Below are 12,653 nucleotides of genomic sequence, written 5' to 3'. Positions count from 1 at the left end.
GCCAGCCCTCAGTGGAGAAAGAGGTGGTTAGGGACTATTTAGAAAAGCTGGACGTGCACAAGTCCATGGGGCCGGACGAGTTGCATCCGAGAGTGCTAAAGGAATTGGCGGCTGTGATTGCAGAGCCATTGGCCATTATCTTTGAAAATTCGTGGCGAACGGGGGAAGTCCCGGATGACTGGAAAAAGGCTAATGTAGTGCCAATGTTTAAAAAAGGGAAGAAGGAGGATCCTGGGAACTACAGGCCAGTCAGCCTCACCTCAGTCCCCGGAAAAATCATGGAGCAGGTCCTCAAAGAATCAATCCTGAAGCACTTACATGAGAGGAAAGTGATCAGGAACAGTCAGCATGGATTCACCAAGGGAAGGTCATGCCTGACTAATCTAATCGCCTTCTATGATGAGATTACTGGTTCTGTGGATGAAGGGAAAGCAGTGGATGTATTGTTTCTTGACTTTAGCAAAGCTTTTGACACGGTCTCCCACAGTATTCTTGTCAGCAAGTTAAAGAAGTATGGGCTGGATGAATGCACTATAAGGTGGGTAGAAAGTTGGCTAGATTGTCGGGCTCAACGGGTAGTGATCAATGGCTCCATGTCTAGTTGGCAGCCGGTGTCAAGTGGAGTGTCCCAGGGGTTGGTCCTGGGGCCGGTTTTGTTCAATATCTTCATAAATGATCTGGAGGATGGTGTGGATTGCACCCTCAGCAAATTTGCGGATGATACTAAACTAGGAGGAGTGGTAGATACGCTGGAGGGTAGGGATAGGATACAGAGGGCCCGAGACAAATTGGAGGATTGGGCCAAAAGAAACCTGATGAGGTTCAATAAGAATAAGTGCAGAGTCCTGCACTTAGGACGGAAGAACCCAATGCACAGCTACAGACTAGGGACCGAATGGCTAGGCAGCAGTTCTGCAGAAAAGGACCTAGGGGTGACAGTGGACGAGAAGCTGGATATGAGTCAGCAGTGTGCCCTTGTTGCCAAGAAGGCCAATGGCATTTTGGGATGTATAAGTAGGGGCATAGCGAGCAGATCGAGGGACGTGATCGTTCCCCTCTATTCGACATTGGTGAGGCCTCATCTGGAGTACTGTGTCCAGTTTTGGGCCCCACACTACAAGAAGGATGTGGATAAATTGGAGAGAGTCCAGCGAAGGGCAACAAAAATGATTAGGGTTCTGGAACACATGACTTATGAGGAGAGGCTGAGGGAACTGGGATTGTTTAGTCTGCAGAAGAGAAGAATGAGGGGGGATTTGATAGCTACTTTCAACTACCTGAGAGGTGGTTCCAGAGAGGATGGTTCTAGACTATTCTCAGTGGTAGAAGAGGACAGGACAAGGCGTAATGGTCTCAAGTTGCAGTGGGGGAGGTTTAGGTTGGATATTAGGAAAAACTTTTTCACCAAGAGGGTGGTGAAACACTGGAATGTGTTACCTAGGGAGGTGGTAGAATCTCCTTCCTTAGAAGTTTTTAAGGTCAGGCTTGACAAAGCCCTGGCTGGGATGATTTAATTGGGGATTGGTCCTGCTTTGAGCAGGGGGTTGGACTAGATGACCTCCTGAGGTCCCTTCCAACCCTGATATTCTATGATTCTATGATAGTCTGTGTGGTATGTAGATTGTAATGGATTTTTTACCTTCAGTCCTTTGGTATGATGGCCATCTGTTTGCATTTGGAAAGGAAGATGATGTCTGTCTGTATCTGTACGAGTTTTTTCATGAAGTTGATAGATTTCCACTCCATACGGCTAAATTCAGATGTAATGGGGATGAGTAAGCTAAATGTTGCTGATGCCCCTCTTGCTGCTCTCTGGGCCTCTACCTCATTGTGGACCCCTGTTGCTCAGTAGCATCTTGGCAAGCACTTCTCCAAATGTTCCTTCTTTTTTCCCCCTGACAGCAACTAATTTACACTTTTGAATCTACACTCTTCCTTATTCACAACTCTGTACCTACAGACGCTTATATGTTAAATGCCATTCCATATAACATCTGTATAGAAGGATTTTGATCTTTTGCTATTTTAAGTAGGCCGTGAATACCGAATTGAAACCAGAATCAGTGTTGCTTTTGGTTTTTGGCTTGCAAAACCAAAACACAACGACTGAGTTTTTTTGTCAAAACACCTCTATCCCACAACTAAATGGAGACATGGCCAGGATGAAAGTTGTACAGTATACAGAAGAGTCTCCATTCTGATCCAATGCTGGTTTAATGATCACAAAAATACCTTCAGTGTTTAAAAATTAAACATTTTGTTTAAATATTAAACAGGGACATTTTTTTCCAATTGTTAAATCAGGGTTACAGCGGGTTGGAACATGGTTTAGTCTCTTCAGCTGAAACTCCCACTGTACTAGTGTCACAAATTATGTCAGGGTTTTAGCAAATTGCTGCCACCAGTGAGAGGCTGAGAAATGTCAATTGCCATTAAAATTCTATTATCAATTATACTTCTCATTATTGTTTCAGAGTGAGAAATGTTTTACCTTATGGATTTTCAGATTGCTCAGTGGTAAAATAGATTCAGTTTGTTTTGTAATTTGTTTTCTTCCACTTCACATAACACAGAATTTGTTCTTTCTATTTTGTCAGATACAAAACTATTTTCCAAGAAAGGAAAATGTTTGTGTTCTTTTATAGAAATCTGCTCAGTTGTGATTCTAGTTGAAGATATTCTAGCTATTTTGCTATCTTGATAAGAAAAATATGTCCAAAATTTAATAATGTAGGATGGCACTGAAAGAAGATGAAAAATGCATGTTCCAGGTCAAGAAAAGCAGTTCATTTTAAGTAGATTATGCATTGCATTGTATTCATACTGCAATTTCGGAAGCAGAAGGGGAACAAAGGAGTTAGTGGAATAAAGCAATGCTGGCAGTTTGTGCAGTAGCAAGGGAAATAACATCAATTATAGGGCAATGTTTAATACTTGTTCTAATGCTATCCGCTGAGCTCTCTGCAGTCAGTAGAAATTGAATGGCTTTGAAAAGGACCTACTTCCCATGCAAATCTGTCTTTAATGGACTGTGTTGTGCAAGTTTGGGGGTTATATCAGTGTCTCCAGTCTGGTTTTGTGAAAACCATGTAGTATTTCATCCTTTATTTTGAGTGTAAACTTGACTAGGTCTATATACAATAGACTACAGAGTAGCAGCTCATTTTAAGTGATCACTCTCCTTACAATGTGTATGATAACACCCATTTTTTCATGTTCTGTATGTATATAAATCTCCTCACTGTATTTTCCACTGAATGCATCCATGAAGTGAGCTGTAGCTCACGAAAGCTTATGATCAAATAAATTGGTTAGTCTCTAAGGTGCCACTAGTACTCCTTTTCTTTATACAATAGACTAGAGTCCAATACAGTAGACTGATGACCACCCACAAGGGGGACTCAGACAGGATTGCAACACAGTTGCTGTACTAGAAATGAAGGTTCAGAATGAGCTAATCACAGAGGGATAAATTCTGTTCACCCTCCCTACTGGTGTTTCATCCCACCATCTGCGTGTGGTGGGGGAAGAGTGTGTCTATTGTATAGGAAAGCTCTCTCTGCATGCACTGAACAGGGGAATGGTGGGACCAACCTAAGGCATGAGTGGGGATGGGAGAGTGGGAGCTACTGTTATGTATATCAACATACATTATTCTCACCATGAATGTCAGGAAGGGTGCAGACACATGCGGGACAGCATTAGTGGCTCCAGAGAGCTTCCAATTTTGCTTTATAGATGCAGATAATAATTACTTTTCAATTCAACCCCCTCCCAACACCCATGGAGCAACTAGCCTGGCCAACATTGAGGACAAAATTTGGTCCAGAAGAAAGATTTTTTTAAACTTGATTACTGCAGAAAAAATTAGTTTGAAAAATTTTGAAGAAGTTACAAAACTCAGCTTTTTACAGCTGCTTGTCATATCTGTCCACGTTCTTCTTATTTTCCACTGGAGGTGACTATTATTTTCTTAGAATAATTCCTTACTGTCTATTGGGCTGGTAGTGAGGATAATAATTCAGGGGTTGAGGAAATGGCTTATAAAGGGCCTCACAAAACTCGTGGGATTTTTGCCTAAGTACTTGCCACATTTGTAAACTCTAATAGGCGTTATGGGCTAGATTGTCAAATATATTTAGGTACCTAAAGATGCAAAAGGTGCCTAGTGGGGTCTTTAAAAGCTTTAGGCACTTAAATATCTTAGAAAATCTGACACCTCATGGATTGCATGATCATGCTTTGAATCCATGCCATGTAATCACAAAACTCCATTTTTATTGTATAAATTTCTTTAGAATAATGTCCCAATCACCTTCTCCAGATTTTACTGGCTAAGCTCATTGTTCTCTGAATATGCAAAATGGGATTCAAATCAGAGTCTTAATTAGACAAATTAAGCATACTGCAATCAACCACCAGTTTTATTGGTCTGATACTAATTAATAAAATGACTGCAGAAGTGCTCTGACTAAAGAATAATTAATTTTCAATTATCAGCTATTTTCTCCATTTTTCTGTTTTGTAAGATATCAGTAAAAATTGTGATGTTTTTCTAGTAGAAATAAAGTTTGAGAATTTATTTTTAAAATATGAGTTAATCAATTAAATAGAATAGCTAATTACTTTTCTTCATTATATTAATTGGTACATCTCAAAGAGTTCTGTGATTTGATTCAACATAAATGCAGTATTTAGATGCTTTGCTTACTGAAGGTTATCCAGCTTTACCTGAACCTGTTTAGACCAGAAATGAGGCTGGTGATCTTAGAAGAACTGACTTGATACAGAATTTTACTATCAGCTTCCAGATGGGTTGAAAATACCCCAATCAGAGGCAAAAAATATTTCCATATTTTAATTCAGTCTTTCTAAAAATCATCTCTCTCTCTCTCTCTCTCTCTCTCTCTCTCTCTCACACACACACACACACACTTTTTTGAATCTCAGACAGGGAGGTTGGTTCTTATTTTAAGCTGAAGAGTCCAATAGAACTTCCTCTTGACTGACTTTTTAAAGAACGAATGAAGCAACATAATAGCCCATTTTAACTAGAAACACTTGTCCTAGAATTTCACATTTAGGATATAGACTTGGTTAAAGGTTTGGTCCTTTTAACTGTGATTATTTGACATGTTATTGATTAACCAAGTTTATTAACCCATGAGTAGTAGTCAAAGATCAGTCAGCACAAATACAGAAAGATAATGGTTAAATACTTTCCCACTTCATCAGTCTGGGAATATGACCACAGCATGGACTGTTCTGGGAATAAAACTCACTGCTGAGGAGTATATGTACACACTTTAGGTTGTTACCATGGGCACAAAATCCTCCAGATTAGTTTGCATCATTCTTACTTGAATATTTCCATTCCCATGCAGTCTGTACTTCCTACCAAGGTTGTTTTCATACCTAGTTTCTAGCAACAATTATATCAGTTGCTTATTTTCACAAACCTCAGCAAAATACTACTTCCTCCCTGTGTGTGCCAAGCACAAAAGCTAACAGTTTTTAAAGTATTTCAGTATAGAGGATGATGGGGAAATGGTTCACTTAAAAAATATAAAATTGGCTAAATAAGTTTGGTAACAAACTCATCCTCTGTCAGCCGATTGGGATGAGGGCAGTCTTGTCTAGTGGTTGGAGCAGGCATCAGCAATCAGGGACTAGGGTCAGAGCCAGAGTTGGCAATCAGAAGTCAGAGCCAAGGTTCAAACCAGAGGCCAGGAACTAGATGCTAGAACCAAAGGTCAAGCTGCAGTTGGTAGTCGGAAGCCACGGGTCTAGCCTGAGCTCAGGAACTGGAGCGAACAGAGTAGTAGGCAGAAGGGGTTCAAGGAATGGGGATGGAGAGGGGTAGGCACAGTGACGGACGTAAGCACTGAACAGGCAGCAAGACACTAATGCTGGCTTAAGAGTGGGCCTACTGGTCCCTGAAGCCAATCAGGTGGCCTGGCCAATCAGGCAGCCTGCAGCAGGCCAGCTGTACTGATGAGGATTAGCTCTACCGAAGACCTTGGTTCCTGACATATCCTTAGCAGACATAAAGACTGTTTCAGTGACAGGAGGTTACAGAGAAAATGGGTTTCTAAGGTAACATCATGAATTCTTAATCAATAAGCAGCAAAAGTTAACATGGCAGTGAACAGAGGAGGATGTTTCTTTATCAGCATTCCACAAGATTCAGTCAACAGACCCATATTCAGGCCTCTTTAAAAAGGCTTACAAGAGTGCCAATTTTCACAGAATATTTAGCTTTTGTTCACAAACATTCTAACATATAATTACTGTACATTTAAAAGTTGAACACACTGCATGCCTGTGAAAATGGGACAGAAATATATCCGTATACTTTAAGAGAACTTTAATCTGGGCCAAATTCTGATCTCATGTACACCAAGGTAAATCACGTCAGAATGTATTCTTCTGTGCTCTGATTATGCAGCAGTTTCATGTACAATACATAGAGTGATTCCTCTGACTGTAGAGGAAATGATGGGCAAGTGGATAAAACATAGGACACAAGCATCAGAAGATATTCATCCTGTTCTTGGCCCTGCTATAGACTCTGGGTGACTGGAGGCAAGATATCTAGGGACAAATCTTGGCTTTCTTGAAGTCAGTGACAAAATGCCCATTGCCTTCAAAAGCACTCCATACCCTTAACCTCTTTGGGTTCCAGTTTCCCGTTTGTAAAATGGGAATGATAATATTTTCTGTAGACTATGGGACAGTGAGATGCATAATTAAATATTAGCAAAGTGCTTTTTGATCTTGGCTTGGAAAATTTTTTATAAGTGGAATGAATAATGTTTATTAAAAATATGTAAAACAGTTCTGCAGTGACAGACAAAGTGAAATGAGCATGTATTTCTAGGTATTTCAGCAAATATCTTTCAGAGAAGCAGGGAATGGGGAAGGATCAGATAAGCTTTAAATTGTAGTTCTACCCTATACCAGGATTATTCTATATTACAGCCCACTGCTACCCTCGGTGACTCCTGTGTAACTCAGGATATTGCACCAGCATAAATGAGTGCAGAAAGTGTACAAGAGTATGACGGAGACTGAATCCCAGTATCTTATTTCTTGTCTGAAATAAAATGGCAAGATGGATCATGAGAATGAAAACACCAATACATATCATTTGGAATTAATTCTGCTGACATTTGAAACACACAGATGTTAACTGAGTCCCATTTCAGGCAGATTCTAATCACTGAAGTGCTTGCTGGAATGGTTAATTAAATTCTGTCCTAAAACCTGAGATTTTAGTTTACCTACCCTACAATATGAGTTTCCCAGGCAATATGTTAATATTTTGGTTGTATAGTGCCAGTCATTTTGTTGTTCTTTGTTTCATGAACAATTTTTATAAGAGCAATTTCTGTTTAGGAAAAAAGTAACAAAGGACATCAGTGGCTCTTAATTATGGCAGTGATTAGTAATTATCTTTTTTCTTTTTCAACAAGAAAAAAATAAAATATCTTGTTTCAAATTAATATAGTTAAACACATTCATCTGATTTTACCAAATGGAGTCCAAAAATATAGTTCATATAGTGTAGTTCACATAGACACTTCCCTGTGACCATTAGCATAAGTGTTTGAAGCATGAATGCAAGAGACTTGACACAACAGAAAATTATCCTGTAGACATTACTTAATACTCCTTAATTTAGTTTATTTCTCTTTACATGTACAATTAAAACTGCTTCTTTGAACTGGTCCACGTTGAAGTGGTCGCTCCTTAGTAATGGACTACAAAGTCATAGCAAAGGCAATCTTGCTGCCACTGGGGTCCGTGCAAGCGGACATGGTCCATCCCAACCAGACCTACACTATCCCGGGCTGTACCATCTTTGATCATCTTTATCTGGTCTGGGACCTCCTCCAGCTTCGGTGTAAGGATGGTCTGTCATTTGTCCTCCTGTCCCTGGACCAGGAGAATGTGTTCAACAGGGTGGACCATGGGTAGCTCCTAGGCATTCTGCAGGCATTTGGCTTTCGGCCCCACTTTGTGGGCTTTCTCCAGGTGCTGTTCGCTTCTATGGAGTGTTTAGTCAAGCTCAACTGGACCCTGAATGAACCCACCATCTTTGGTTGAGGGGTGCATCAAGGCTGCCCACTGTCAGGCCAACTGTACACTCTGGTCATCAAGCCCTTCTTCCCTCTCCTCTGCAAGAGGTTGATGGAGTTGGTGCTCCATGAGCCAGAGTTTTGGGTGGTCAGGGACAGGTGGCAGGCGATCTCCTTCCCCACTCATGCTCCAGACCAGCAGGTGGAGCACGGGTCTGCTGCTCCATCTGGCCATATACCTTTCTACCACGCATCTCTCCCCGCTAGAGAACTGGCACGACTTGGAGAGCAGGCTGGTTGGGTGGCTATGGAGATGAATGGGATTGCTCCAATGCCTTTCTCTGTGGGGGAGGACACTGGTGCTTAAGCAGCTGGTCCTGTCCGTGCTCTGGCACTGTCCCAAAACCCTGAGCCCAGGCCTGGGAATCCTGGCCCACCTCCAGAGGCTAACTCTGGAGTTCTTTTGGCTGGGGCTGCACTGGGTCTCTTTGGGGGGTTTGAGTCTCCCTTGAAGAAGCGGGGGGACAAGGCCTGCTCTGCCTCCGCACTCAGGTCCATGTCTTCTGCCTCCAGGCTCTGAAGAGACTCCTCTACAGTTCAGGTAGAGTGGCAAGGAGCATGCTGGCGCATGTCTTCCTCTGCCACCTCCAAAGGCTCCGATACGACTGGCAGCTCTTTCCTCTTCTTCTGAGGGGTCTTCAGTGAGATCTCTCTGAGTTTCCGGTGTTCTTCTAGGACCTCCTCCGGACCTGGAAGCTGGTGTCGGCCATCAGGTCAGTGGCAGCTGATGGGGAAGATCTCCTCACGGACCCCATGCTACACAACACCCAACTTGGCGTGCAGGTGGCGAAGTCTCCCTCGGTGCACTGGAGGTTGGTCCTGGAAGGTACCAACAGGATCAGAGACCTCCTGGACTATGACCGGGGGACTGGGTAGATCCCCTGGAACTCTGCCAACACACATGGCTCTGCACCCCTTACATGCTCCCGGCTCATACTCCAGGAGGTGAAGGCAGCCTTGCCGCTCACCGCTCAGGCTTTCCTTGAGCAGGTCCTGCAGGAGGGTGTCCCTCACTCCTGGCCTGCCAGATCTTGTCATCGGACCCTTACCCCTCAAGCCCCTTCCCCACCCCCAGCCACCCCCCCTGCAAAATCCGAGCCAGCTGCATGACCTGCAGCCGGTTCATTTCCAAACCATGCCTAGGACACAGCTGTACATACTCATGCTCCATGCCTTTCACTTCCTCACCCTCATATCCCGCACTGACATTAAGTGGCAGGACCACCTACCATCTGTGGAGGGTGAGGAGCCCGCATGGGCTAGTTTTTAGTCCACCCTGGTTCCTCGGCCCACCAAGGATATCAGTTGGTGGCTCCTTCATGGAGCCATAAGCACGGGCATGTATTTGTTGTGGTTCACCTCCCTCTCCAACTCTTGCCCCTTTGTAGTGTGAGGGAGACCCTGGCATACATTTACTTTGAGCGCACCAGTTTGCAACCCTTTTTCCAGCTCCTCCAGACCCTTCTCCTTAGGTTCTGGCTGCACTTCTCCCCATATCTTCTGATATATACACTCTCCATCTGTGTCCCATGAAGTCATAAGACGTCCTCGTCAACCTCCTCCTGGGACTGGCCAAGGCACTGGCCATCCACCATACCAAGAGGAAGATGTTGGATGGGGAGGTGCCCTGTGACTGTGGGGCCTATTTCCACTCCTCCCTTCACTCATGTATCCGGGCAGAGTTCTTCTGGGCCGTATCCACTGGCTCTCTAGAATCTTTCAAGGAGCAGTGGGTGCTCTCTAGGGTTCTCTGCTCAGAGTCCCCCTCTGGCTTCCTGCTTTTAACCCTGTGACCTTCACTCCTGTCCCTGTTTTACATTAGTTGTCCCCCGCAAATTACTTGGGATCTGGGTCCAGTAGCTCCTCCCCTTTGGCTGAGGGGAGGGGCCTTTAGCTGTGGACAGGATTGTGCCTGCCCATCCCTGGATTCCCAATAGGTGCAGTGGTTGTGATTGAACCACTGTATTACAGTGAAGTGTGGAACATTAAAAAGAAACAAACACTCCAACATATTCCTTACTCTGGGTTATCCAATGCAACCTGTCTTTTGTTTGTTTCTTTTCAACTGCAAATTCTTTGGTGCAGCCGTGGTCTTTATTTTTTTGTTTATAACACTAAGCACATTGTTGGCACTGTCATAACTATTAGTAAGCGAGTGGTGGGACCACATTGTGGGATGCACTCCAGGAGGCTGAACAGGGGAAGAGAGGTATCTAGTCTGTGGCTGCTGTAGGAACAACAGCAGCTGCTGCCAGCTTCAGGGGATGAGCTAGAGGCAAAGCTGTAGATGGGAGAATGGTGGGGCTCCCAAAAGTGTCCTTTCAATTCTGAAACGCAGGCCTGGCTGGTTCATATGTTGACAATTAAAATATTCTGTCACCACATTGTATTCTCCATCAGCTGCGCTAGTAGAGAAATATGGTCCACTTTTCACGTAAACAACAATTTCTTAAATATTTTATTATACTTATCCTGGAAAACTGCTTCTTGCTGGACTCAATATAAAAATCTGTCTGTTTCAGATTATGTGGTGTCATGTGATTTCTTTGGGAGTGTTGAGGAACAGAAATAAATGAGACACTATAAAAACATAAGAAAGGAGCCACTGTAAATTTTTGTAATCTTAAAAATACTTAGTCGTTGTACTCTAAATTTTCAGAACACATATTAGACACTTATCCCCGAATCCCCAAACATGTCAAAGCAGGAGGATTTCTCTCTCTTTATTTGGAGTTACAGAGTAATCACAGTCAGTCTTTTAATGGGACCATGGTTGCAAACTTAACTATGCAATGTCTTATCACATCATAAATTTCATGCACTTGCAGAGCCAGCACTATAATTGTGGTCCCATATCTTCAAAATCAGAGACCTCTATTCCTTGATCACTTATATACGTTAATGGAGGATAGGTCCATCAGTGGCTATTAGCCAGATGGTCAGGGGAACACCCAATGCTCCAGATATCCCTAAACTTCCTCTGGACAGAAGCTGGGACTGGATGACAGGGAATGGATCACTCAATAATTGTCCTATTGTGTTCACTTCCTCTGAACCGTCTGTCACACCTCACTGTCAGAAGACAGGATAATGGGCTACTGGTCTGACCAATATGGTCATTCTCATGAGCTACATATTCACCTGAGCTACATATGGCGATCTGTTACCTTCCAACTATGAAAGTACCCTTAGTTATGTTCTATCCAACCTGCAACAAGTGAATATGGGGCAATTTGTGCGCAGTCTCTCTCTCTCTCACAGACACACACACACACACATATTTTGTTTAATTACATCTTCAGTTATATCTGGGGCCAGAATTATTTCAAGAAAAATGAAACTATCCTATGTGGAAATTTGAAGGGGTAACAATGTGTTTTTGAGCTAAAAGGAGGCAAAAACATACATTTCAAAAGAAAATAATTGTTCTTAAATCAAAATCAGTCTGACAAATTTCCCTCAAACTTTTCATAAACAGTTTCCTTTGCCTTCAAGCTAAATGTAGACATTTTCAGGTTATCAATTTTCTAAGCCACCATCATCAAGAGGCAAAAAGAGGGCTTTGTAAAGGAAGCTAGTTGCAGCCTTACTGCCTCTCCACAGTAAACATTTGTGATATGAATCAAGGGAAGAAAATATTAATTACCCTAGTCACTAATGTCCTCATATTGCATACTAACCTTAACAATGAAGACTTTAAAAAGCTGGTATAATATCTCATAAATACTATGGCCAATATTATACAATTATTATTTGTATTACCACAACACCTAGTCATGGACCAGGACCCCATTGTGCTAGGCTCTGTACAAATTTAGAACAAAAAAGATGGTCTCTCTCCCAAAGATCTTAGAATCTAAATATAAGACGAGACAAAGAATGAATACAGACAGATTGGAGAGTACAAGGAGCAATGACACAATAGTGATCAGCATGACAAGCAGTGATTTCAACATACCAGCAGCCTAGCCATTGTCAAGTATTTTAGTTTTTACAATATATTCCCATAATGTAAGTTTTTTGTATAATTTTTTGTGTTCTTAAGAAACCTGTGAAATATGAATTCTTTGTGTAACATAGTTGAAGTTGGACTTCATTAACATGGGCTAGTTGTAATACAATCAGGTAAGCGCTGGAGATTCCCAAGTACAAGAGGCAGGGAGAATGCTGATAAACATGAAAACACAGCTGTTCATAGTAACTATGAGTAGGGCAGGTGTTCTGGGGATACCTACAGTAAACAAGCATTAAATTGCCAGCTGGCTTATCTCTAATTGAAATAGATTTTCCTCCTCTTAGCATTTTGCATATCGCGATGGCCTTAGTGTGATAATCCCTAGTGTGCCTCAGAGCCCGCCATGTTTGAGTCTGAATTAAACTAGTGGCAGAGACTATAAACACAGCAGCTTTTAGGGTCCCTGGAGCAGAAGTGTGAGATCATTGACATTTCTTTCACTCCAAACTATGAAACCAATCCAGCTCATGTCAGGAATGCATAAACTGGTTAAGTAA

At 42.4% G+C, this 12,653-nt stretch overlaps 1 protein-coding gene across 1 annotated transcript in view; it reads left to right on the top strand.

Moving 5' to 3' along the window:
• The window catches only part of LOC141984298 (uncharacterized), a 31,069-nt gene extending 18,853 nt beyond the window's left edge, over positions 1–12,216 (top strand). Inside the window, exons 3-4 of the mRNA XM_074947231.1 lie at positions 8,817–8,854; positions 12,187–12,216. Of these exons, the coding sequence (XP_074803332.1) occupies positions 8,817–8,854; positions 12,187–12,216 (68 nt within the window). The remainder of the gene's footprint in view (positions 1–8,816; positions 8,855–12,186) is intronic.
• Positions 12,217–12,653: the final 437 nt, after the last annotated feature.

This window comes from Natator depressus, chromosome 3, assembly GCF_965152275.1.
Source record: "Natator depressus isolate rNatDep1 chromosome 3, rNatDep2.hap1, whole genome shotgun sequence".
NCBI classification, from domain to species: Eukaryota; Metazoa; Chordata; order Testudines; family Cheloniidae; genus Natator; species Natator depressus.
This window is presented reverse-complemented; position numbering and strand designations above follow the sequence as displayed.